The sequence below is a fragment of the Saimiri boliviensis genome, chromosome 7 (genome assembly GCF_048565385.1).
Source record: "Saimiri boliviensis isolate mSaiBol1 chromosome 7, mSaiBol1.pri, whole genome shotgun sequence".
In the NCBI taxonomy this organism is placed as follows: Eukaryota; Metazoa; Chordata; class Mammalia; order Primates; family Cebidae; genus Saimiri; species Saimiri boliviensis.
The window spans coordinates 108,204,039-108,230,226 of NC_133455.1; the positions used below are offsets into that span (position 1 = coordinate 108,204,039).

Genomic DNA, 26,188 nt, shown 5'->3' on the forward strand with positions numbered 1-26,188 from the left:
TAACCTAAATGTGCAAGGATGCGTTAATGGATAAAGACAATGTGGTATATACATACACATAATGGAATGTTATTCAGCCTTAAACAAGGACATCTTGTCATATGCTACAACATGGATAAACCTTGAGGATATTAAGCAAACTGAAATAAGCCAGTCACAAAAAGACACACTGCACGATTCTATTTATATGAGGTATGAAAAGTAATCAAATTCATAGAAGCAAACAGTAGAATGGTGGTTGCCAGGGGCCGGGGATAGAAGGAAGAAAGGGGGAATTGTTCAATGGATATAGAGTTTCAGTTTTGCAAGATGAAAAAGTTTTGGAGATTTGTTGCACAATCAAGTGCTTATAGTTGACACTACTGTATGCATAAAAATGGTAAGACGGTAAACTTCATGTTACGTGGGTTTCTTTCCACAATTAATAATCAGAGCTTTAAATTTCAGTTTAAGAGAAGCTTTTTATGTAAATACTCCACGAAGAAGGTAACATTTGGCTTATATTCAGCCAGAGATATAAATGCGTGATATAAGAACTTATTCTGTCAGCAGGTTTTCATAGCAGGAAGGATGGCTGAGAGCTTGAAACTTTGGGGCTTCTGAAGGGACGGGTGAGGACAACCGTGTCCCAAATGGGTAAGCAAATGCCACTGCCAATGCAGTAAGCCAGCAATGTCTGTAACGGTGAGCGGGCACATTTAGGCATTCACCAATATGTTCGATTGGTAGATTATGTTCCTACAAAATTTTTCGAGGAGTCAGGAATGTTTGGAAAATTATTTATTTCTTTATTATTACTTTTTATATAGGGTCTTTCTCTGTCACCCAGACTGGAGTGCAGTGCATGATCATAGCTCACTGCAGCCTCCAATTCCTGGGTTCAAGCAATCCTCTAGCCCCACTCAACCTCCTGAGTAGCTGGAACTATTGGCATACACCACAATGCCTGGATAATTTATTTTTTATTTTTTTTATTTTTAGTAGCGATGAGGTCTTGCTATGTTGTCCAGGCTGATCTCAAACTCCTGAGTTCAAGTGATCTGCCCACCTTGCCTTTCAAAGTGCTGGAATTATAGGCGTAAGCCACCATGCCTGGCTTGACCTCCTTTTTATTTTTCTTTTTTAATATCTATAGTCACCCAAAATGACTAAACGCTAAATTTAAAAAACCTTCACGTTGCAGGATAACACTCCATACTTCTGTGCTATGTGTACGGTTCCCGGGGCAGAGCAGTATCATCATACTTAGTATTAAGGAAGTTATAAAATATCAAAATTTCAAATAACTAAGAAAGTATGAAAATTATGGAATACTAATGTTATCTTTTGAGGGAAGAACCTGAAAACAAAGACAGAACACTCAAATCAATTTTTCTTAAACTATAACTTTATTTGGGCAAGAGAATTTTCCTTAAATTAAGCTATCATTTTAAACATGTTAGGACAAACTATTTTTTTAGAAAAATTTATGTCAGGAGAGTCTTGCTTAAGTGGTTTTCTATTCTACCATCTTCTCATTGTTATGAACATTTGCTATGTTGAGATATATATAATCTCAGTTACTCACTGTGACTAAACTGCTCTTTCTTTACTTAGAAGACTTAGTTTAGGTTATTTAAAATTTATATTAGCACAGTGTCTATAGCAAATTGATAATGCAGATTTATATTAAAAAAGAGGAAAATAAACATTCTAACAAAAAAATGGTCAAAGAACATAAGTTTCAGTGATGAAACAGTGGCTGTAAATATATTGCTAAATATGTAATCAGCTTTATACAAATTAAAATAATGAGATACTGTATTACCCATCATAAAGGCAAATATTAAATAATATTGAGGCATTATAAATCTGTGTGGAAATAAAAACTCTTATATACTGCTGGTAAAAGAATAAATGGATGCATTTATTTTTTAGAGTAATTTGGCAGTTTCTATTAAATTGAAGATGTGCATGCTGTATGATCCAGCTGGAGAAACATTTGCATATGTATATGTGGAGATGTGTCATGATCTGCATAATTCCCTTTAGCATTTCTGTAATAATGAAAAAATTATGAATAATGAATGATCATTACTGGAGGAATAGCTAAATAAAATGTGATATATTTATACACTAGAATTACAGTAGTTAAAGCAATAAATTACACTGTATATTATCAACAGAATTAAATCTCCAAAAATTATTACTAAATAAGAAAAAGAAAGTTATAAAATACAGCACATAAATTTATGTTATAAAATGACATAAAACAGAAACCAGTCATTTGCAGCAATGTAGATGGAACTGGTGCTCATTATCCTCAGTGAAATAACTCAGAAACGAGGTCAAATACCATGTGTTCTCACTTATAAGTGGGAGATAATAAGTACACGTGGACATACAGAGTGGAATAACAGACACTGAAGATTACAAAAGGCGGAAGGGTGGGAGGAGAGTGAGGACTGAAACATTTCACCTCCTTTTACCTATTGGGTAAAATGTTTCCCCTTCAGGTGATGGGTACACTAAAAGTCCAGAGTTCATCATGATGCAATATATGCATGTCAGAAATCTGCACTTGGACCTCCTAAATATGTACAAGTAAGAATTTTACATAAAGTAAAAATGACATAAAACAATTGTACTTTTAATCTATGATATTAAATGAAAAGAGGTCTGGAAGGATGCACAGCAAATTCTTAGTAGTGGCTTCCCCAGAAAGTGTGAAAGGGCCTCCAGGCCTCTTAAATGCCTAGAATGGACACAGGGGTCACTTTGAATACATTCTATTGGTCAAAGCAAGTAAAGGCCAGTCCAGCTCCAAGGCACTTCCCTGTTTCATGGGAAGAGCAAAAGGAGTGGCATGCACCTGCTGGGTGGTGGTAGAACTGATGGTGACCATTTTTCAAAATTGTCTACTGTATTTTCCTTCCCCCATTTTAGGCAACTGGCATCCTTCAGATCTTGGCTCCTTTGCTTCCCCCTATATCTCCCACCAAAGTTCACTTTAAAGAAATATTTTGTAGGAATGTTTTACTTGGATTGTGGATTTAAACAAGACATGCACTCCTAACAGGACATTTACATTTGATATCTCTCTCTGATCATGGAAGGAAATGCTGTATCTCTCTTTAAGGTAAGTTTGGGCATCAGCAAGTGGGGGAAGAGCTTCTTGGAGCCTTGCTTTTGAGTCTCATCTCATGGTTTTCCAAGTTCTTCACATCCTCCATCTCCTTAAAAGTTGGCTGGAGATAAAAGGGTAATGTCACCCTGTAAGGACTGTGCTCTTCATTCACAGATGCTGCTCCACCTGGAACAGAAATGGCCTATAACCACATTTCCATGGCTTTATGATCCACAATAAGGAGATTGACCATGTCAGATACCAAATAGAAAAAGAGAGACAGCAAGAATTCATCTAGTCATCTATCCAAATATATTTGTTGAGGTCTGTGTAGCTGGGAGCTATCCAAGGTACTGGGTGTACCAGTAGAAAACAAGATAAGCAGCATCTGCCCTCACAGAGCTTATGGTCTGGTGGGCTATATAAACAAGGAGCAAATATGGGTAATAAGTGTTAGGTATAAATAAAAAGAAATTACGAGGTGCTATGGTAAGATGATGCAAAGTCTAATCAGTGGCATGCTGAGTCTAATTACTGGCTCTACCAAAAATTTTTTTAAAAGGAAAAAGAGAAAAAGGCTCCTGATTAATAGTGTTTGCCAATTTCCATGGTATAAAGATTTCCACTAATTTCAAGCAGCAATGTGATGTCACTGAATGGAGTTACAAAAAAAGTATAGTACTTTTTCCTTATCCATAGGGGCTATATACCAATACCCCCAATGGATGCCTGAAACCATGGCTAGTACTAAACCCCATGAATACTATGATTTTTTTTTCTATACATACATACCTATGGTAAAGTTTAATTTATAAATTAGGCCTAGTAAGTGACTAACAGCTAATAATAAACTAGAACAATTACAACAATATACTGTAATAAAGTTATATAAATGTGGACTCTCTCAAAATATATTATTGGAATATTTTCAGACAGTGATTGACTGTCGGTAACTGAAACTATGGAAAGCAGAACCATACATCAGCAGGAACTATTGTACAAGCCAACAACAGGGCCTTGCCTGGATCTAAGCCAGTTAGGGTAGGAGAATGGGAATGTCAGGAAGGCTTTCTGTATAAAGGGCTATCTAAGATGAGAACTGAAAGATGAAGAAAAATGAGTCAAATAAAGAGGGTCAAAGGCAAATATTCTACACGTAGATGACAGCATGTGTCAAGGCCTGAAAGGTGAGAAAGAACCTCACACACCTGGAGAATAACTGATCAATGTGGATCAAGGGCGTGGTGCTGAGTGATATGTGTGTGAAGGTAGATGGGAAGGGGCTTGTATACATGGGCTTTGTATATAGTGAGCTGTGTATATATGCATGAAATTGTGTATACATGTGTATAGTATGTTATCCGTGTATTATATGTGTGCTTATTCACATGTGCATGTAGTACAATGAGTGTGTGTATGTGTGTGCATGCATGCTGGTGTCTTATTCAACTCCAGCTGTCATAACAAAATATACACTGGGTGTATTGAACAAATGACATTTATTTCTCACAGTTCTAGAGGGTGAGAAGTCTGAGATCAAGGGGGCAGTGGATTTGGTGTCTGGTGAGAGCCTCTTCCTGGCATGCAGTTTGCTACCTTCTCACTGTCTTCACATGGCAGAGAGAGAGCTATGGTCTCTTTCTCTTAAGGGACACTATTCTCATTATAGGAGCTCTACTCTCATGACTTCCTCTAAACCTAATTATCTTCCAAAAGCCCTGCTTTCAAATACTGTTATGGTTTGGCTGTCTCCCCATCCGAATCTCATCTTGAATTGTAGCTCCCATAATTTCCTCATGTTGTGGGAGGGACCCAATTAGAGATAATTGAATCATGGGGCGGTTTCCTCCCTACTTTTCTCATGGTAGTAAATAAGTCTAATGAGATTTTATGGTTGTAGGAGGAAAAACCCCTTTCACTTGGTTTTCATTCTTCTCTTGTGTGCCACCATGTGAGACACCGCTTTCACCTTCCACCATGATCGTGAGGCCTCCCCAGCCATATGGAATGGTGAGTTGATTAAACCTCTTTCTTTCGTAAATTGCCGTCTTGGGTATGTATTTATCAGCAGCTTGAAAATGGACTAATACAGTAAACTGGTACCAGTAGAGTGGGGCACTGCTGAAAGATAGCAGATAATATGGAAGCGACTTTGGAACTGGGTAACAAACAGAGGTTGGAACTGTTTAGAAGGCTCAGAAGAAAATAGAAAGTGTGAAAAACCTTGGAACTTCCTAGAGACTTGTTAAATGGCTTTGAGCAAAATACTGATAATGATATGGACAATGAAATCCAGGTTGAGGTAGTTTCAGATGAATATGAGAAAATTGTTGGGAACTAGAGCAAAAGTGACTTTGTTATGTTTTAGCAGAGACTGGTGGCATTTTGCTCCTGCCCTAGAGATTTGTGGAACTTTGAACTTGAGACAGATGATTTAGGGTTTCTGGTGGAAGAAATTTCTAAGCAGCAAAACATTCATGATGTGACTTGGGTGCTGTTAAAAGCATTCAGTTTTAAAAGGGAAACAGCATAAAATACACTCCTTTCTATTATTATTAATTTTCGTATGCATATCCTTTTCCATCCTTTGACTTTTATCCATGCTATTGAATTAGAAGTAAATTTCTTATAAATGGCATATAGTTGGGTCATGGTTTTTATTCACTCTCCAATCTCTGTTGATTGGTATATTCAGACCACTGACTTACAATTATTAATATATTAGTGCTTAGGCCTACCATTTTATTATTTGTTTCCTTTGGTTCTTGTTCCTGCTTTGCTTTTCTTGGGTTCCAGTGGGCTAAACTTTTTTATAAATTCATCTTAATTGATTTATAGTGTTGTTGAATGCACATCTGTGTATAGTTTTTATAGTGGTCGTTTTGTGTATTACATTAGACATATGTGACTTAACATAGTCTATTGGTATCAACATTTAACCACCTTGAATGAAGTGTAGACACATTACTTGTATTTAGGTCTCTTACCTTCCCCATTAAAAAAAAATCTTTGTCTTCTGTATCAGTATTTTTTAAATCAAAAATGTATTTACAAAACTCATGAAGAATAGTCATACATATGTGCACATATTTCTTGTCTTTCCTTTGTTTCTTCTTTCCTGATACGCCAACATTTGTTCTTTTATCACTTAATTTGTGTTTAAATAACTTCCTTTAGTCAATCTTTAAGAGTAGGTGTGCAACAAATTGAAGTTTTAGAATTTAAGTTTGGAGGATAGGAGGTGTATTAGTTTATTGTCGTACTCCTATAAAGAAATACCAGAGACTAGATGATTTATAAAGAGGTTTAATTGGTTCATAGTTATGCAGGCTGTACAGAAAGCATGATGTTGGCATCTGCTTGGCTTCTGGGGAGGCCTCAGGAAACTTACAATCATGGTGGAAGGTGAATAGGGAGCTGGCACTTCACAAGGCCAGAGCAGGAGGAAAAGAGAGATGGGCGAGGTGCCACACACTTTTAAACAACCAGATTTTGAGATCACACTCTTTCACTATGACAGTACCAAGGGGATGGTGTTAAACGAAAACCACCCCCATGATCCAATCACCTCCCACTAGGCCCCACCTCCAGCATTAGAGATTACAATTTTACAGGCTTTTTAGTGGGGACACAGATCCAAACCATATCAAGAGGCTTCCGATACTCCTTTTTAAAATTTATTTTTTTCTTGGCCGGGCGCGGTGGCTCAAGCCTGTAATCCCAGCACTTTGGGAGGCCGAGGCGGGTGGATCACGAGGTCGAGAGATCGAGACCATACATGGTGAAACCCCATCTCTACTAAAAAAAAAATACAAAAAATTAGCTGGGCATGGTGGCACATGCCTGTAATCCCAGGTACTCAGGAGGCTGAGGCAGGAGAATTGCTTGAACCCAGGAGGCGGAGGTTGCGGTGAGCCGAGATCGCGCCATTGCACTCCAGCCTGGGTAACAAGAGCGAAACTCCGTCTCAAAAAAAAAAAAAAAAAAAAATTATTTTTTTCTTGATATAGTTTTTGCCTTGTGGCTAGCTTTAATGCAGGCTGATCTAGTTCTGCTTTTATAAAGATGTTTAATTTAAATAAGATTTTCTAGGTACTTTTTTTTTTTTTTCCATCTTGGTTAGATGACCCAGTCCTACCTATATAGGCCCAGGACATCAGAACATTTAATTATTACTACACTCTGATTAATCTTATCTCATTAAGATATAAATTGTAAAACTCTGAGCTATATGGACCTGACCCCATAAAGATGTAATTAAGACACCTTTAGGAATATGAGTAAGCATACCATAGACTGTGAAAATATATTGGCAATCTGACAAAGGACATGGATCCATATTTAAAGAGCGTCTGCAAATACACAATGAAAACAAAACCTAAATTTTAAAAATGGGAAAAATATTTAAATACATACTTCACAAAAGAAGATATATGAGTGACCATTAAACACATGACATTTTCAACGTTAGTTATCAGAGAAGCAGAAATGAAAATTACAATGAGTTACCATTTCAGACACACTAGAAAGGCAAAGTACAAAAGACAACACCAAATGTTGGCAAGGCTGTGGAGTCAGTGGAAGTTGTATGTAATACTGATGGAAATGAAAATGGTAGAAACACTGTGGAAAACTATGTGAAAGGTCCTTATAAAGCTAAGCATATTCTTACCCTATGACCCATCAATCCCCCTAATTGTTCATTCATAACCAATCCTTGGCACTCATATGTTGTTTTTCCTGCCCTCATATTTCCCTGCTCTTTACTTTACTATTCTTATGTTTCTTCTATTCTCTCATTTTCCATCTCCAATGGGTTCTTTCTAACTAACCATAAAGAGACTCATTTCTTCTACATTCATTCTAGGTGGTATACATGTGATGCCAAAATTATAATCATAATAATTTAGTATTATATATATATTGCCAAAATAAGATGGCAATTATTTTCATGATAATGGCTATAGATGTTAGTTATGTGTCAAAGGTAACAATGAAAATGGAATATATGCCAATATAAGAAAGACAATATTTGGATTTTAAATCTTGTCTCATGTACCAATAACACAACATTCTTACAACAGAAAAAAAACATCAGAGTCAGTTGAAAACTTCATTTATTATATACCAATATACACTTTATGTAATAAAAAAGAAGGCTCCCAATACATCGAGTCATCTTATAAATGAAATAAGAAAATAGAATTTTCATCTGTTTACAAAGGGGTTAAATTAGTCAGCACAAGCTACCATATGTATGTCTGCCCTGTAGTATATGTGAATTTTAATCCTGGTTATGAGGAAAAAATGGTGCTTTATTATTTGGCACTATAGTATTGCTGTTGAATATTTGTATAATTACACACAGTGATATGTTCAAATTAGTAATTTTAAATGTAAATCGTTCAAAATATACACTGCATTTATAGTTTTCCAATATTTTGTGTTAATCTTTGCTATTTACATGTAAATATGTTCAGAATAAACATTTTTTAACATTCAGAAGATACCTTTCTCCACTTTCTATTTTTATATACTCTTTACATGAGTGAATGCTATTTGGCAGATTTTTTTTCAAATAAGAGTAGCTCAAAAGTTATATTTTCTAGTAATGCTCAATTTCCATAAAAAAGTGCACCATTTAACAGTATTATGCCTCTAGAAAATAACGCATAAAACCAGCACAGTCCAGAGAAACGATTGAAATGTGATTTAGTAGTATCATACATGTATGATACTTGTATTTCATAATTGGCTTTACTAAAATATACACAACAGTGTTCTTACTATAATTTGAAAAAAAAGCAACAAACTCCAGAAATTTTAGGCTGTGAGTAGGAATTTTTAAATCCATTTTTTGTAGGTTTGTTACAGAAGGGAGTGAGAATGATCATGTGCATTCCTTTGTAGTGTTAGCACTTACACTTTTACGGAGAACCACTCAACATTGTATTAAATCGTCAATGAATGTCAGCAAACACCTATGTGAGCGAAACTGAACTAAATCCTATTTTAGACATGCTAAATGAAAATAATAACTTTAGTATTGATAATAATTTGCAAAAGGGAACTTATTTTCTTGTAGATTATCCTATTATTGTAAACATTGAAGAAGAGCATTACCGAACTGTCTATAACTTAGGTTTCAAATTTAAATTATCCCCAGACATTTGTAGACAGATAACATATGGATGGATTTTTGAGCCCCCCAGCTTAAGTCCCTGCCCCCACCCCCAATAATATAAATGCTTTGACTGTGAAGAAAAACTACATATGTAAAAAATAAAAATCAAATGTACCACACATTAACATTCTGATGACTACAGAATAAGATTATATACATAAACATATAGCAAATCACAGTTTCCTGCACTGAATGTTTATGAAATAAAAATGTATCAAACAATACTGGGTAGTGTATCTCCACATGAATTGTGGTCTTCTAAAAATTCTGAATGATGGAAGACGAGAGGGAGAGCATTGTTCAATGACAAAAGTATGACAAGAGGATTTCAGAATAACATGAAAAAGTGGATGCTTTCTAGAACAGGCAGTTTAGCTATAAGGGTTATTTTTGTTGTTGCTCTATGATTTAAATAAAGCCCCTCTCTATATTTAGTGTTTTAACATTTAAATATAAATGTTTTAACATTTACCAAAAATCCATTGAAGAAGTCACTGACTCAATGTCACAAACAGGATGGGCATATCATTTTGCTGTTGACAATAAGATGCTCTAGTCTGACCATTCATGTACCTTACAGGAACAGTTCCTAAGACTTAAGTTTTGCCTCTGTTAGTAAACAGACCAGAGTGTTTGGTGCAAGACTGTGAGAAGGCATTAAATGGCAATAGCTTTGCCACCAGGGCATTTTTGTTTGATGTTCTGATAATACAAATGTTTGGTACTTTTTTTAGGGGGTGCAGGGTAAGGAGACGGCGGGTGAAAGAGTACTGTCTGATGACTGTTACACGCAGCTAACCTTATTCTGCTTGTAAAGCATCAAAAATACACCTTCATCCTCTCACACTGCTCTAGTAAAACCTGGGTAGAAATGTACACCACAGATTTTATTTTAAACTCATACACAGACGTTATTGAAAAAAAAAAAAAAACAGTGATTATTCTCTTCTGCAGGTGCCTGCTGATATTACTGGTAAACGTTTTTGGAATCTTACTGTTATTTCCTATGAATAACATTCCAATCAAGATAATTTGAATGTCTTTTGGAGTATAACTTGCAACCATTTCCAACAGAAAAAGAGAGTATTTTTCCTTGGGTTAGTGATGCTTGGAATTTGGAGGATCATAAATCCAGTCAATTATAATGAGCGCCATGCTTCCAATCATGAAGATGATTCCAACCCCAAGGAAAATTAAAGCCTGTAAGTCAGAAAAACTTTGTTAGAAACACAGAAACCATACTTAGTACAATTTGTTTTTCAGTTGTTTATATAATGTGGCAATCTGATCTATATATTGAGTCATATTGTTGTTAATAGCTCAGATGCCCAGGCCTAACCAATCAGTCAATTTAGAATCCAAGTTGGAGAAAGAAGAGGAATACAGTGGAGAGACACAACTTAAATGTTTAACAATGCAGTAATACTTAATTGATTTGGTATATCAAGATGATGGAATACCCTGTGATTATTAAAAATCAAGGGACAAAAAAAGAAAAGGTCATAAAAGAATAACATGTATGATACGATTCTAATTTTATAAAGCAAACAAAACCAAAAGCTCAATAGATGTTGCAACAAAAAGTGTATATATGTGTGTGTGCATACATATAATATACACACACACATATAAGGATATATATACATACCTACATATAAAATACTTCAGCATTTTAACACTAGAAGAGGCCTTACATTTTATCACATACTTAAACCTCCTAATTCTATGTATAAGAAAGCTAGAAATTTTTCACTAGAAAGGGTCTAGGAGATAATTGTACTCATTTTACAGTTGGTCAAACTTACAATAGGTTACAAACAGGACAAGTAATTTGCCAAGTTCACATTGCTGTAAAAGTTGAAGCAAGATGGACTACACAGAGTTAATATCTGGGGCAAGCTGATGGGTGGAGCTTTTGATACCAAACTATCCTGAAGTTCCCTGAAATATCCCAAAGGTAAATGACTACAGGTAAAAATTCAGAGTAATTCAGTAAGAAATATTCTTTTCAAGCCTTAATATGACTTTATTAAGGAGTGAATAATATTTTCTTATTAGAAAAACAATTATTTCTAGCATTTGTTTCTATAGTAGTCTTATGGAAAAGAAATATATAATCCCTAATTTAATAAGACTGTATTTTATATTTAAAGAGGTTAACAGAATAATGAATGGTTCTGTTCTGGATCTTGGTCCACACCAGGCCCAACAGAGTACTATGGAGGGGAAAACAAAAGCAACATCTTTCCTTTGGCTTTGCAAACCCAAGAAACATGATCAAAATATTAAAATTATTTCATAACACCGCTAGGGAGCCTACTTCCTTCCTGCATGATTTTCCATGAATAGTGCAACAGCAGCTTGGTATTGGACACTGCTATGCACAGGAAGCTTATGTGCCTGTGGGAAAGACACATACGCTTTTTTTTTTTTTTTCTTTTTTTGGAAATGAACGTAAATTTATTGAAACTGGTTTTGGGGTGGGGGGTGGGCGGATAGCTGGGGATTTTCCAAAGAGAACTGAGGAAGGCACCAGCGCCGGGCCAGATGGGAGCGCGTGCCTGACCACAAACCCTATTTCAGGCCCAGCTTCATCTTTTCCTTCTGCTTCTTGCGGACCACGTCCAGGTTCCAGTCCTTCACATGCTCTTGCGAAGCTTGATGGGGCGCGAGCCCCCATACTTCCCATTCATCTCACGCATGGCGCGCACCTAAGTCACGGGGGTCCTTGAAGCTGACGAAGCCGTAGCCCTTGGTCTTGCCTCTGTGCTTGTCACGAATCACCTTGGCCTTAAGGAAGGATGTGAAGCGGCTGAAGGCGCGTGCCAAGATGTCATCGTTCATCTCATTGCCCAGATCCCCACAGAAGATCCGGAAGTCATCTGCGTCCCAGTCCAGTCTGGAGTCCTCCCAGCTGCTCCCCGCGGCTGTGCGAATGCAGCATTTCAATTTCTCTGGCTTCCGCTTCTTCTTGTCTTCACCGAGGGGCTCTGGGACCTCGAGAGCCATGAGCCCAGGGGGTGGCTCTGGCCGAGGGGGCCAGGGCCGAGGACGCAGGGACAGGAGTTCAGGAATGCGCAGCGGGGCCAGGAGGCCTGGGACAACCTCCAGTGGGAGGGGCATGGGCAGGGCCAGCGGCAGGCTGGGCCCAATGACTGCAGGGCCAGCTGGGGCTCCTCCCGCCCCCACGGCCACAGCCGCACTAGCCTCCTCCAGCCCAGCCTCCCCCACCACTGCCTCTTCCTCTTCTTTCAGGCCTAGCCCCAGACCTAGGTCCAGTTCTTGGGGTGCTGATGGCTCTTTCAGAGGGGGCCTCAGCACAGCCATCAAGCCCAGTGGGGGCCCTGGAGCCCGAGCCATTGGTGGCAGCATCATGGGTAGTCCAGGGGGCCCAGGCAGAGGGGGGGCCCACCAGGGCCTGGTGAGGGTGCTGCAGGGCCATAGGGCAGGGGCCGGCTGCTTCTCGCGGGGGAACATGGCTTCTCGAGCCTCAGGACTGTCCAGGTGACTCCAATCTCCAGGGCCAAAGCTTTTTGACATGTATGACAGACTCAACACAGGATATTTGATATTTGAAGAGAAGGAATCTCAGTAGAATCATTTGAGTTTCAGAAATATACCTCCTTTCTCTGCTACCAGAGAGTTCTAGCCCATTTTTGATTTTTGATTCTTAAACGTTGATTCATTTTTCTGAACTATGTGTATTTTCCGGTTTATTCTAAGTTGAAGAACAACCAATAATGGGGGGAATTGCAAGGTTTACTTACCCCGATTTTTTGGGGTGACCTAAGAGGTTCTTTCTTGACAAGTTTAAGATAAAAAACTGCTGGAAGAATAAAAATCAGCATAGTAGCAGAAGAAGCCCCTGAGAAGACAAACACAGGGCAAGGTCAGTATCTCACCCAGCAGGTCTCAGCCAGCAAAGGATGTGTCAGCACACACTTTAAATAAACCAAATATAAAGCTATACTTAGCACTAAAAACACATACTCAAGTCACATAAGCTCATCTTGGTTGTTTATTCATAGAAGATGTGTTTATAGAGATAATTAAAATGTACCTAACATCAAAGCTACATAAGTATATGTAACATATAATAAGCAACAAAAGGCTGAATTTAACACAAATTTACAGGGGATTAGTAATATAAATACATACTAAGGTGGCTGAACTCATGATGCACCCTATCCATCTCTTATTTTTCAAGTTGCCTACACATGATTCTTTCAAAGTTTTAGATTGTGTTTAAAATTTAAGTAACCCCTCAATCAGACTGAAAACGGACCATGCAGTTATGTGAAGTATTAATAATACGCTTTACAAAATCAACCGTTTATTCCTCTGAAGACGCCTTTTAATGTTCAGCTGATACTCATAGACCTCAGAGAGCTTCTGGTAGGTAAAATCTATCTTTTCATGATGACACAGCTAATACCTACATCAAAATCCTGGGTCCACACCAAGGTATATGACTTGACTTCTATGGGGCTCAGTTTCCTCATCTGTCAGAAAAAGCAGCTGGACTAAATAATCTATAAGGTGGCTGCCAGTGTCACTTAGGAGAAAGAGAAAGTGACCAACTTACCTACCAGAGCCTCGAAGAGATAAAGGGAATCTGTGAACCCGAGAAAGGAGGGGATCTGGATGACCCAGCACTAGTTCCCTGCCCACCATTTAAGGAGGCATAAGTTTGGGCTGACCAAATTAAAGCCTTTCTGAAACTCACCTATGAATCCGAAGATATATTTTATAGTTGGCACAAGGATGACCAGAACATTGTTAAGTGCAATAAGCATGGCTGCGATCAGGAAATGTCTTATCCAGCTGAAGGGTCTTTTGGGAAATAACAGTGTAGTCACTGATGTACGAATCTGGAACAAGAAAGTTCAAAGGTGAGATCATTTATTTGTCTTTGACTTCATCTACTATTTCAAATATTCTCATCATTCTAAAAAATTTCTTCCTTTTTCTTTTTTCCCAGAAAAGATCTTGATGCTTTTTTTTTCAATTTTTTATTATGGTAGAACATACATAACATAGAATTTACCATCTTAACCAGCTTTAAGTGTACAGTTCAGTAGTATTAAATATAGTCATTTCAGTCAACAACAGACCACGTATAAGACAGTGGTACCCTAAGGTTGTAATACTGTATTTTTACAATACCTTTTCTATGTTTGGATACACAAATACTTAGCATTATGTTACAGGTACCTACATTATTCAGTACAGTAACATATTGTACAGGTCTGTAGCCTAGGAATAATAGGCTATGCCCTATAGCCTTGGTGTACAGTAGACTCCACCATTTAGACTGCAAGTACACTCTATGATATTTGCACAATGACAAAATTGCCTAGTGATGCATTTCTCAGGATATGTCCACAATTTTAAGCAACACATGACTATACATTCATCTTGCTGTGCAGTTTTGATGCTAACTTTTGATATTTGAGGCAGAGTGTCATTTTTTCTTGGTGTGTTTTATAATACAATATTTTATGTGTTCACTTTCTTAGTTTTCAGAATTTATTGTTAAAAATAATCCCAACCAGAAAGAGATAACAGGTAAGACACATAATTCAGAAACACAGTGAAACCCTTATTGATCACTATTCATGTCTCATCAGACTGGATTAGACATTAAGGGCAAGCACAGAATTGACATACACAAGACTGTTAAAGGAATTTTTACAAATCTAGGTCTTCCCTAAGTTTGCATTTCGTTTAACATTTTGCCATCTGGCATTTTAAAATTTTGATGTCTTTGTGTTCGCTCCTTTCTCTTTCTCTCCTTTTTACCTCTCCCTATTGATAGATTGTAAGTCTACAAAAAGCAAGGAACAGGACCTAATAAGCTTAACATTCCTCAGACTTTCTAGCTTAGCGTTGTGCACACAGCAGGCACTCAATAAAAGCTTGAATTAAATTGAATAGTAGAAATCTTTTCCTTCTCTTCAGCATTCTTGACAGATTTCAGCCTTATTTTAGCAGTTGAAATAAGTAGGGGAAGGGTCAAGAGAGGCTCAGCTGCTCAAGTTACTCTGTTGTAACTGGATAAAGTGCCCTGTGGGCAGAGGGAGGGAGTGACATTTGTGTTGTACACCTTAACAAAGTTGAAAACACTCTTATGTTTGGAATCTTTTAGAGGACAGTTTTTTGACTTAGTGGAATTTATCAGTTTTTCAATAAGTAGATACTTCAGTTCAGCTAGGAGTTCACAGTTTTGGAAATGCTGTGATTGATTTTTCACTTTAAAATTTTAGTTCGGAAGTCACTATGGTACAGAGATGGGAACTCATCTAAAGAGAGAAAATGTAAAATATATTTTGAAACATGTATGAATGACAAAAAATTCAAACTAAATGGCTTGCAGTTTCTCATGTGACATTCCTTTCATACCACTACACCAGAAATTAAAGCCATCTGTTTAGGCTGAAACAGCAATTTCATTTCTAGAATGACAAACCAGATAGTCTCTGGAAATAGTTTAAGAATAACTGTGTAAAGGATTTTAAATATTGGATTAGTGAACATTATGAAACTCATTCTGAAAAGTAAACTGAGGAAAGCAAATGGTGTGATACTGTTTTCCTCATCAGCCTATCTACGTTATCATCTGCAATTAGTGTTTATTCAATATGGTCCAAACTGGTCCAATTAGTAGGCTTAAAATAAGGGTTTCATGTTATATACATAGTGGTTGAGGACTTAATTTGTTTCACAGTGTTAAACTGATAGTATAAACAAGTATGAAATACAAGTTCATTTTCAGAAAATACTCAGTTTGTTTTTCAGTCATTTGTTAAAATGGTGCATTCAAGTCAGTAAGCTGAGTTATAGTGAGTTAGAGGCAGTCCTATATGTCAAGGGACCCTGAATATGAAAGCGATCTCCTGGCTCTCAGAAAGGCTAACATTGGCCTAATGATATGAGAGCACAGAAAGTTTATGAGAATAATAGGTAGAATGGTTGGAATAAACGCGAAAGCTTCCTCCTCTTTGTGAATAAGAAATAAGAAAATCCCAAACAGAACTGAAGGCAGTTTCCAATACCTTCCTGAAGAGGGCAACAGAGCAAAGAGGGAGGGAGGTACTAGGCTAGTGGTGGCGGTGGAGAAGATCCAGAAGCAAACTTGCTGGTCATTCCAGGGTTAAAAAGCTTCCCTGAGGAGGGAGCCTAGGACCAAAAGGCCCTCAGCAGTTCTGTTTACCTTTCAGGACAGGCCACTGGCTTATTCCCACTGAGCCTCATCTGCTCTTTCACTTAACTATGTGCCCTTTTGTTTATTGACACAAGCCGCTAGGAACCTGGAAGTGTGGGTCAGATGCTGTGGGTCAAGGAGGTCTGCAGCACCATCCGGGGCCTCTGACCCAGAATGATTCAATTAAGGTTCTAGGCAGCTCTAGAGACAACATCTGTTATTTCCAGAGGGAGAGTCCTGAACAGGAGCCTGTGAGGGGATGCTGTATTCTGATGCAGCGACCAATGTGAAGGTCAAAAATATGGAGGCACAGGAGAAAGTGAGAGCCTTAGCTCTCTCTCTTTTTTTTTTTTTAATCCTCTCACATTGTTTAGATGTAGCTTACACTTTCATTTTGCAGGTTGGCTTAGGGCAAGGATGTTGGAAGTACCTACCAATCACTACTCCACTGCAGTTCATAGCAATATATGCTGCATTTCTATGCTGACATCTACATACACTTCAAAACAGAAGATCTGAAGGCAACGTAAGTGAAAAGAATAGTTATAACTATAAGATGGAATACGAGTAGCTAGGGATCATTTTTCAAAGGCATGGCAGGTGAAGTTTGAGTCTGTGTGTTCATAATATATCCATTAGGATTATTTGGTTTCCTGTTCTTTATGGAAGTATGGGAACTTTACTGCATAAAGGGAAGCACAAGCTGAAAATGGTGTGATCAGTCCTCTGGAAGGAGCTGCCATTCCATATAGAAACCCCATCTACTACTAAGAGAGAAAGAAATGTTGGGCTGCTAGTGAAAACACTACCTTAATTCATTTCATTTATTCATTTGTTCAACAAATATTGCAAGCAGTTACTATGCACCTTTTACTAAAAAGGAAAAAACTAAACTGATTGGAGAAAAGAAAGATAATAATGAAGTAAAAGAAAAACAAACCCCAGTCATGTCTTCTCAGGCTCCTAAGAAAGACAGCCCAGCTGTCATGTTGAAAGGAGAACACAAAATCATATCTAAAGCTGATAGATTTTAATCTAGATTAGTTTTTTTGTTTTATTATTTAGATGTGGAGATATCAAGACAAGTAAATCAACATCTTATTGTTCAAGAGTTTCCTTAAATTAAATAAACTGTCAGGAGAACCATGCTGTGACTCAGCAATTGACACACTGAAAATCTGAGCCCTAAGTTATATGAAATAAACAAGCAAAAGCACCAATAACAACTTTTAGCATTTCAGTAATGAAAAAAAAATGAGTTTAGCCTCGGAGGGCTTGACTGACATCCATTCAAGGAGATTAGACCACTCTCTGTCACCATCTCTATGTATCCATCGTCTATAAAGAGGTTTGGTTCATTTAGCCCAGATCCTCAACGTAACTGAATTCATGGCACATGTATGTCACCAAGGGAAAGATTGTCTATGCTTTTGCAAGAAATGGCAGTTTATACATTTTAAAAGAAGACAAGATTCATTTGGAGACCATTTTTCTTCCCAAGCACAACTGGGCTCACCCTCTGTGCCAGTCACTGTGCACATCCCCAGTCCCCAGGGATTTATACTCTGGGGCAGGGGAGCACTTACAGAGATTATTTAAATGTAACATTGCAAGAGTCAGGACAGGATAATGTGCAAAATGTTTTATAAATACTAATGTTGAGTGGAAATACATAATGAAGGGTAGCAATTAGTCATTTTTCTGAACTCTGGTTCTCATGGTCAACTTTGGTTCTAATGGCACCTAATGTTTACACACTATTGCTATTCCTGATGGACAGATTTATAATAATAAATCTTTCTCACATAGAGTAAGAATTTCTAAGGTGAGATTTGGATTTTCAGTGCTGAAGTGAAATGTTCATCAGTAAATGACTTAAGTCCCATGACAATAATTGCAGCCATCAGTGTTAGGCTATGAGCTGCACTAGTTGAACTGTTACCAGCTGTCTGTGAAATGATGGCCAAGTCTGGCAATCCCTTAAGACCATAGCTTGAAAACACGACATGAGTATGAATAAAGTAATACAGAAGCACATCACGGATTTCTTATGCTTTAGTTCTACAATGATGTGAGTGCCTACACTGTGCCAAAATTTAGTGAGTAATTTTTCTACACATAAAAACAAGGGCTCCTGATATTCTTTTCTCAGTGAAGTTGTTTGCCTGGCAGTTTTACCCTATCATATACCTTCTGTTTATAGTTGTCTTCTGTCTTATACCCAAGATGGAACTGATTTTAGGCAAAAGCTATGTGTATGTCATCTGAAATACTTTCAGCTATATTAGAGGCAAGACATGATTTAAGAGTAAAATATTAGCCACCATAGTAATACGGATCTGATTTCATGCACTCATGAAAAAGGAATGTGCCAAAATATATTTCAGCACACAAGCTGCATTTAAAGTGACCACAGTGCCATTATAGAAATAGTTCTCATATGCCAGCCCTGTATGGAACATTACGTCCAGGACAGTGCTGGTTACTGTGTCCCTTAGTTTTGCCTCCTCAAATGAATGAGTAAATTCAGTGTTTATGAAAGAAGAGTTGGCAGGAGGGTGAAGACCTGTGTTTATCCTTAGGTGGTGGTTTTAACTCATGCAGCCCGAATCTTCACTACAAGCTCTGCTCTGGGATCTCAGAACAAACTGATGCCAAGGACAAATGCCAAGGAGGGGTGACCTGGTGTGAGTCTGGCAGAGGCATGTGTGAGAGAGATACGTGATAGATAGAATAACATTTTTGAAAATTTTTTTCTGGTATATAATTTACTTAACGTGAATCCCCTTCTCATTAGCCTTCAAGGCATCAGGTTACATAAGGCAACTTTTGAATATTATTGCAGCACAACAAACTGAAAAAAAAAAATGAAATGCCTTTAAAACTGTGATGAAATTCGGTATGATTTGAAAGTTAATATGGTTTTGGCTTTCAAGATTCTGAAGCTATATGAACTCTACTCAGTTTTACTAATCCACAAGACAGAAGCTCAAGCTCCATTTTCCAAATTTGAGTTTAAAAATAAGTTTCATGATTTTTTTCTACACTATAAAAATACCACCTAAAATTCCTTGCTCTACCTACACGTTAAATAGCCAATTTTAAGTGACTCCAAAATGCTATAGGAAAATAATAATATCCTCAGGCATTGCAACTGCAAACTCACACTATAATTAAATCAAAATCAAGGTAGAACATATGTACTAATTTATGGAGGCAAATAGGTTTCTTTCATCAAAGCCTTATGTACTTACTGGAAAAAGGACAATGGGCACAGTTAATGTTACTGCCACAAGGACGGCCAGGCGAACCATGAGAAGGGGGATGTCGAATGTATACACTTTGCTGTAGGCATGAAGCAATTCATCTTCAACTTCTCCTACAATAAAAGAAAGAGAGTGAGTCCACTTGGTGTTGTCAAATCAGCACTTGTTACTTGTGACAACATTTTATAAGAGAACAGAGAACAGTGGAAAAGACCCAGGTCTGGGAATCCAGGCACCTCTAGTCTTACCTTTGAGCTCATTAGCTATGCAAGCTTCATTCAAAAGAACAAAGAAGTCCTGAAGCTTATAAAGTTGCAAGAGCTATAATACAAAATAAGGAGCCTCTCAAGCTCATTTGCATTGTGATAAATCTATCTCTGCTGTATAGAAGCAATTACAAATCAGAGAATGAGGTGTTCTTGTTGAAGGGGATGGGAGGCCCAAGCCCCACATCTTGTCTTTCCCAGGCTACCATCTCCCCTGCCCCTACCTGCCCAGCCACTCCTGATGCAGGTTACAAACCCAGTATGTAAACTCTAGGATGAATGATTGCTACAGTTTTTTCAAGCTCAACAACTATGACTCCATCACCACACTAAAACACATATTATTGGGCTTTTCCAAGTTTTGTCTGTCTTATGAAACTCATTAAACTGTATAAGTAACATGCAAGGACAAATTAGTATAAATTTTAAAGGGTCTCCCAAGGGATACTACTCCAAGATGAAGAAGCTGCCCTATTTGAAAACACAGTCATTCAGGATTCCAACACAAATAACAAGGAAATATTTATGGAATCGAATGTAGCTGGATTTTTGCCTCAAGATCAGAAAAAAAAGGGGGGGGGGAGTGAAAATACCTTAGTAGCATTGACCTTGACATTCATTATTTCACAACCAGCAAAATGTTAAGGCCCAATCTAAAGCACGTGATTGGTTAATAGTTAAATATTAGTAAAACAGAAAGAAAATCTAAGCAAATGGTGGCCTATTCCTGAATCTTTTCATCCATGATCTGTCATACATTCAATTCAATTTACCAAGTCAGTAAGAAAAAAAAATTTAAGTTAAAAACTTTAAAAAGAGTTTTATACAAAAAATATATTTATATTGATACACTGATTCATGTAAACATATGCTACAAGGTCAGTATGTGATTCCATGAAATCTGTTTGTGGGGCCATACTTCATGGAAGGCATACAATCCTACTTCCTTTGTGAACTGTTAAGATGCCAGACAGGAAATGTTGCAGGCATAATCTCATGTGGCCGTAGTCACTCTTTTTTTGGTAGTACATTCTCAGATTGAAGGAAATTCTGTCATGTCCTCTTTCTTAGGAAATCATTTGGTATAACAGAATAAAATGGGATATGTCAGAAATTTTACCTAAAGTCCCAAGATCCCAGATTTTTTTTTTTTTTTGAGACGGAGTTTCGCTCTTGTTACCCAGGCTGGAGTGCAATAGCGCGGTCTCGGCTCACCGCAACCTCCGCCTCCTGGGTTCAGGCAATTCTCCTGCCTCAGCCTCCTGAGTAGCTGGGATTACAGGCACGTGCCACCATGCCCAGCTAATTTTTTGTATTTTTAGTAGAGGCGGGGTTTCACCATGTTGACCAGGATGGTCTCGATCTGTTGACCTCGTGATCCACCCGCCTCGGCCTCCCAAAGTGCTGGGATTACAGGCGTGAGCCACGGCGCCTGGCCCCCAGATTTTACTTGCCTGGTAAATAGGAGGCAAGTTCAAACTCGAGGACTTAGCAGTTTCACTGGCATTTACTTGGCAGTTAATAATTCCATCAGAGGAGCTTTATTACATGCAAGTGGATTCCTTCTCATCACTTCTAGACTGAGCTGGACTATGGAGTCTAGCCAAAGAAATATCATCTATCCTCGAAGGAAAATAATTTCGTTTGAGGGATTTTTTTTTTTTTTTATAAAATATGTGATAATTCACAAATTGTTGTAACTTGTTAACCAGGCTGATTCAGGCCCCATTTCCTCAGGTCAAGTGACAAAACTAAAATATATTAACTGAATATGTGTCATCTATAGATCATGCTTATAGAAGGCAATTTAAAAAATAAAATCATACCTACCCAGGATTTGCATATAGAGAATGACTTTCACAGAGTGACCTACCATAGAAGGTTAGGTAACCAAAAAGGCCAGCAAGCAGGTACATGACAAGCATCCCCGTGATGGAAATATTTGATACTGTTTGCATTTTTCTCCGGGACCGACTGGAACAAGAAAGAACACCAAGCTTTGTTTTTTAAACTTATTTTTAAAAAATCACTTTTTAAAATGAAAATAATGAATAATAAAATGTATATCTGTATTGCTCATTATGAAGACACATTTCTAGTACATAAACTCATAGCTGATTTAAATTTATCTTAGAGAGCTAATGAGGATTCGTTTCCATTTTTCTTAAACACTACTCCTTCAGTCTTAAAAACAACCATTTCTCTAGAAGAGGAACAGTCTATTTCATGTTGGTCAGTAAGCCTGCCCATTTAATAAGAATGTAATTAACATAAAGATCAAATAGGCTCCTAACATAGAAAGCTTTTGCATTTCATAATGAGATGACTTTAGTTGAGGAAAAGAACCTACTAGAGTCAGCAAAGTACTAATGCCAAGAGTCCAGACTACTGGGAAGCCTGACATTGTTTCCTGAAAAGCTTCTGGGAACCATTCTCAATAGTCAGGCTTCTGGAGTAACTGCTACACATGATTTTCAAAGTAAATCATAGACTTCAAAATACTTGAAAGTGTGCTGAAATTTTTTATGAGGTAAATCAGAATTTATAGGGAAAGTTTTGCTACTTCGTGAGAATGAAGACTGAGATTACTGATGTCTGGATTAAAAAGTTGAGAATTATTATATGATATCCTCCCTTAAGGGAAAGAGGGAAACAGCTATAATGAGTTCATATCTTCTGTTCCCAAGCAAACATCAACAACTTCAAAGGAAAAAGAATACAAATGTATCATACATCATCAGCTGGAAGAAACAAGATTTTCTAGCCAGTGACTCCACTGTACAAATAAAACAACAAAGGACAGATACTGGTACATCTCTTGTGGTGAATGTGTTCTAGACAAGGGTTAGATGCTGACTGGATATGACATCAGTGGCTTATCAAGGCTGCCTGAACCATAAGTTTTGGTCTTCATGGCTGTTATCATTTCTAGTCCAGTTGACATCACTTCTTCCCAACAAAATTCAAATTTAAATTTCCAACATCTGCCACAGTGATTACAACCATTGGCTCCTTGTCTACCTGCCATGAATCCCTCCCCTGAACCATTAAGGTGGAGCAAAAGGAGAGAAAGAAGCAGATAAGGTAGTGCTGTGGTGGGCTGATTCCCACCTTTCTGATTAAAGCCCGTTACTGAGGAGTGGATGGAGTACATACTTCCTCTGAAGAGGAAGCTACAAACTGTGTTTTCTCTTAAAGAACCTTTGAACATATGAGGAGATTTTCAAAGCATATTAGAATGCTAAAATAATGGCTGCCTTACTCTTTAAGTTCACTGTAGATGGGAAGGACCTCAGGGTGGCATACAAAAGCAAATGCTAGGATAGGAATTGCATAGGCCGTCTGAAAAACAAAGACAACACCACGTGTTTAGCATTTCAACATAGATAGTGATCTCAGGCCATCTCAGTTTCTTGAATAAAAATTCAGAAAAACACATAACTGGGCTCATTAGAAGCCTGGACCTCTCACTTACCCGGGAGTTGAATACGAAATATTTGGGTTGACACTTGTCATCACTATGGGCTTCATACTCTACGCCACTGTTATGAAGAGAGCCCTTGGCCTGGTTTTCATCCAGCCCTGCAGGATTGCGATGAGTGTAATCCATCATGAAGTTCACATCAGAACTCTCAGAGTTGTTGGGTAACATTACTACATGCATTGGAAGTGTGTTGTTGAATGATAGATTTCCAACACTGTGATCCAAAACAGGCAGAGGGCAGGGTATTTGGAATTTCTTGTAAATCACCTAGACTCAGTCATTAAGAAAGAAAAATAAATCAGCCTTCTGAGAAAACACAATGAAATAAGAATCCATATGTGTGGCTTATGGGGTGGGTGGTGAGGGAACTCAGTTGGGTTCCTTTTAGACTGGACAAAGTAAATGGACAAAGTAAATTCCCTCTAGCCTCTGTTCTAAGGGAAGAGTTGGAACTGCGGTTGGCAGCCCTGCCTCTTAGAGTTAACAGGACAATATTTTGCATGAATCCTTCCCACCCTCTTTCATGCCTTTCCATGAGAAAGATGACCATTTCCTTGCTACATTTCATATCTTTTATTTCTTCAAACTAATGGTAACATGGGCCATCAAAACTTTTTTCCTTCTCCTTTACCTCTTTGGGGAAATGCTTTATAAATTTTGGCATTCATGATAGTACAAGAAATTCCCTCTTTTGTCAGTGGCCTGGAAAAGGAGGATTTCTTCTTTAATTCCACTGTGCCTGTCCTCTCTTAATGGGTGGAATGTGTGTGAGAGAATGGCTGACTCATCTGAATACGGCTATAGCATTCTTGTTTCCTTTCTGGGACTCTTCTCTATTATTCTAAATACTGGATTATTGTCATGTTCCTGCTTGAAGTGTTCCTTTTTCCTCAATATATACCCAGTGTGCCTAGACCATACGATTAGTAGTGGCTTTGATGATATACATCAACTATCTTTAAATCATAGCTGCTTTTTTTCTGTTCTATATTAGTCTACAATAAAATCACCTGTGATACAAGAACTATTTCATATTAGTGAAGTGCTTGAACAAAATGAGGATGCTAATTTAGGCACAAAAAAATCTCATGCTAACCAAGTTACAAGGATCATGTCATCACATCACTTACCACACTAACAAAAAACACCATGCAGGTAAGAGAAAATCCACTGGTATAGCCAAGATAACCTAGACATTAGAATAAAAATTTTGGAAGGTGAATACGGCATCTACAATCAGCTTACTTATGTAAATGTGAAATAAAAATATTTTTAGTTAGAAAATATCTTTACCTAAATTTTTAAGGAGCGAAAGTGGAAGAATAATTCCAACAGACACAAATATGACAAGGTAGTTGCCATTGAGGTACCATTCTCTAGAAGAGAAAGAGAGACAAGGTTATTAGAATCAAAAAAGAACAAGTAGAATGGGTCACTTGATGTCACAGAGGGAACGTAAGACATACCCAGTATTTTCTTCAAGTCCCATGAATGCTCTGATTACTTCAGGTAGTTCATATTTAATGATAAAGAGGTAGCTTGACATTGCTAAAATGGAAAATGTGACAGCTTAATGGTGTGCATAGCCCAGAAGTCACATGCAAGTCAGTCATGTCATTTGGGGTAAATAAGATGAACATCTAATCCCCCAAGTGGAAAAAAAAAAAGCCATTGTGTATTTGGCACTGCTTTCAAGTTCTCTTCCAAGATAGCCATTCGACCCTCTAGCTCTTGCAGGTGGACTTTTGTTAACAGTATCAGAGCTGATTCTATGTTGAATTCAGCCCCAAAGTTTACAGTGAAGCTGTAGTTCTAAGGTTCTGCCCTCATTAGTTATAAATCATCATAGCCCATACTCAATGTGCCTGTATTAGTGTCTATAACTTGGGCAGTGGTCCTGCAACAAAAGGCATGGGTCAGCTGAGAGATGGCAGAATGAAAGGCAGATCTGTAGAGTCAATACATCCCCTCTGGCTTTCTGCAGGTGGGCACCAATCTAGTCCTCTGGGATCTGCTGAGGAGCACATAGTCTCAGACCACTTATTGTTGAAACCAAAGTTTTCCTGGATTGATGAAAGAATACAAGAGATAACAGCTTCTCCCCATCTTTGTCAAAGAAGTTTTTTGTTTTTTTTTCTCCTCTGCATCTCACTCTCCTTTTGGCCAAATAAGGAACTATAGAAAATGGCAAAATTTCATAAGCCTCTAGTTAAGTGATATATGAATGATCATCTACTCTTGTGAAAGATTTCTTGATGAAATCTACAAGCCCTCTCCCTGAAAAAATGAATATGTATTCATATGCATACCATTACAATTTTGCCTACAATTGTAAAAATTCATACATCACACCTTTTTCAAGTTCGTCCCTTTGGTGAAGGATAACACTAGTTTGTTGACACATGGCCAAAAGATTCAGTTAAAGATAGAACTCACAAATTTTACAAGAAAACTAAGTGTGTGCTACATCCTTCTAGTGAATTTTTGCTAAGAGGCACTTCAAAACACATGCTTAAGTTGTAAATTAAACTACTGAGTTTAAAAATATTTTCATTACTTCAAATGAAAGTAACAATGGTGATAATAATTCCCCCATTGTTTAGTTCTGCACATTACTTCATTTGATCATCTGACAAATCCTGTGAGATGACAAGATATATGTTGTTATTCTCATTCCA

The 26,188-nt window shown here is 37.6% G+C and overlaps 1 protein-coding gene and 1 pseudogene across 2 annotated transcripts in view; both read right to left on the reverse strand.

Annotated features, from left to right (window-relative positions):
- Window positions 1–10,156: 10,156 nt before the first annotated feature.
- The window catches only part of SLC38A4 (solute carrier family 38 member 4), a 73,404-nt gene continuing 57,372 nt past the window's right edge, over window positions 10,157–26,188 (reverse strand). For both annotated transcript variants that reach the window (XM_074403182.1, XM_003941465.4), the window contains exons 7-16: window positions 24,977–25,058; window positions 24,804–24,886; window positions 24,641–24,699; window positions 23,502–23,777; window positions 23,289–23,368; window positions 21,900–22,000; window positions 19,749–19,873; window positions 14,017–14,161; window positions 13,058–13,155; window positions 10,157–10,490 (exon numbers count right to left, since the gene is read on the reverse strand). In XM_074403182.1, the coding sequence (XP_074259283.1) occupies window positions 10,389–10,490; window positions 13,058–13,155; window positions 14,017–14,161; window positions 19,749–19,873; window positions 21,900–22,000; window positions 23,289–23,368; window positions 23,502–23,777; window positions 24,641–24,699; window positions 24,804–24,886; window positions 24,977–25,058 (1,151 nt within the window). In that variant the 3' untranslated portion in view covers window positions 10,157–10,388. The remainder of the gene's footprint in view (window positions 10,491–13,057; window positions 13,156–14,016; window positions 14,162–19,748; window positions 19,874–21,899; window positions 22,001–23,288; window positions 23,369–23,501; window positions 23,778–24,640; window positions 24,700–24,803; window positions 24,887–24,976; window positions 25,059–26,188) is intronic.
- Window positions 11,795–12,830, reverse strand: LOC104653460 (RNA-binding protein 42 pseudogene; annotated as a pseudogene).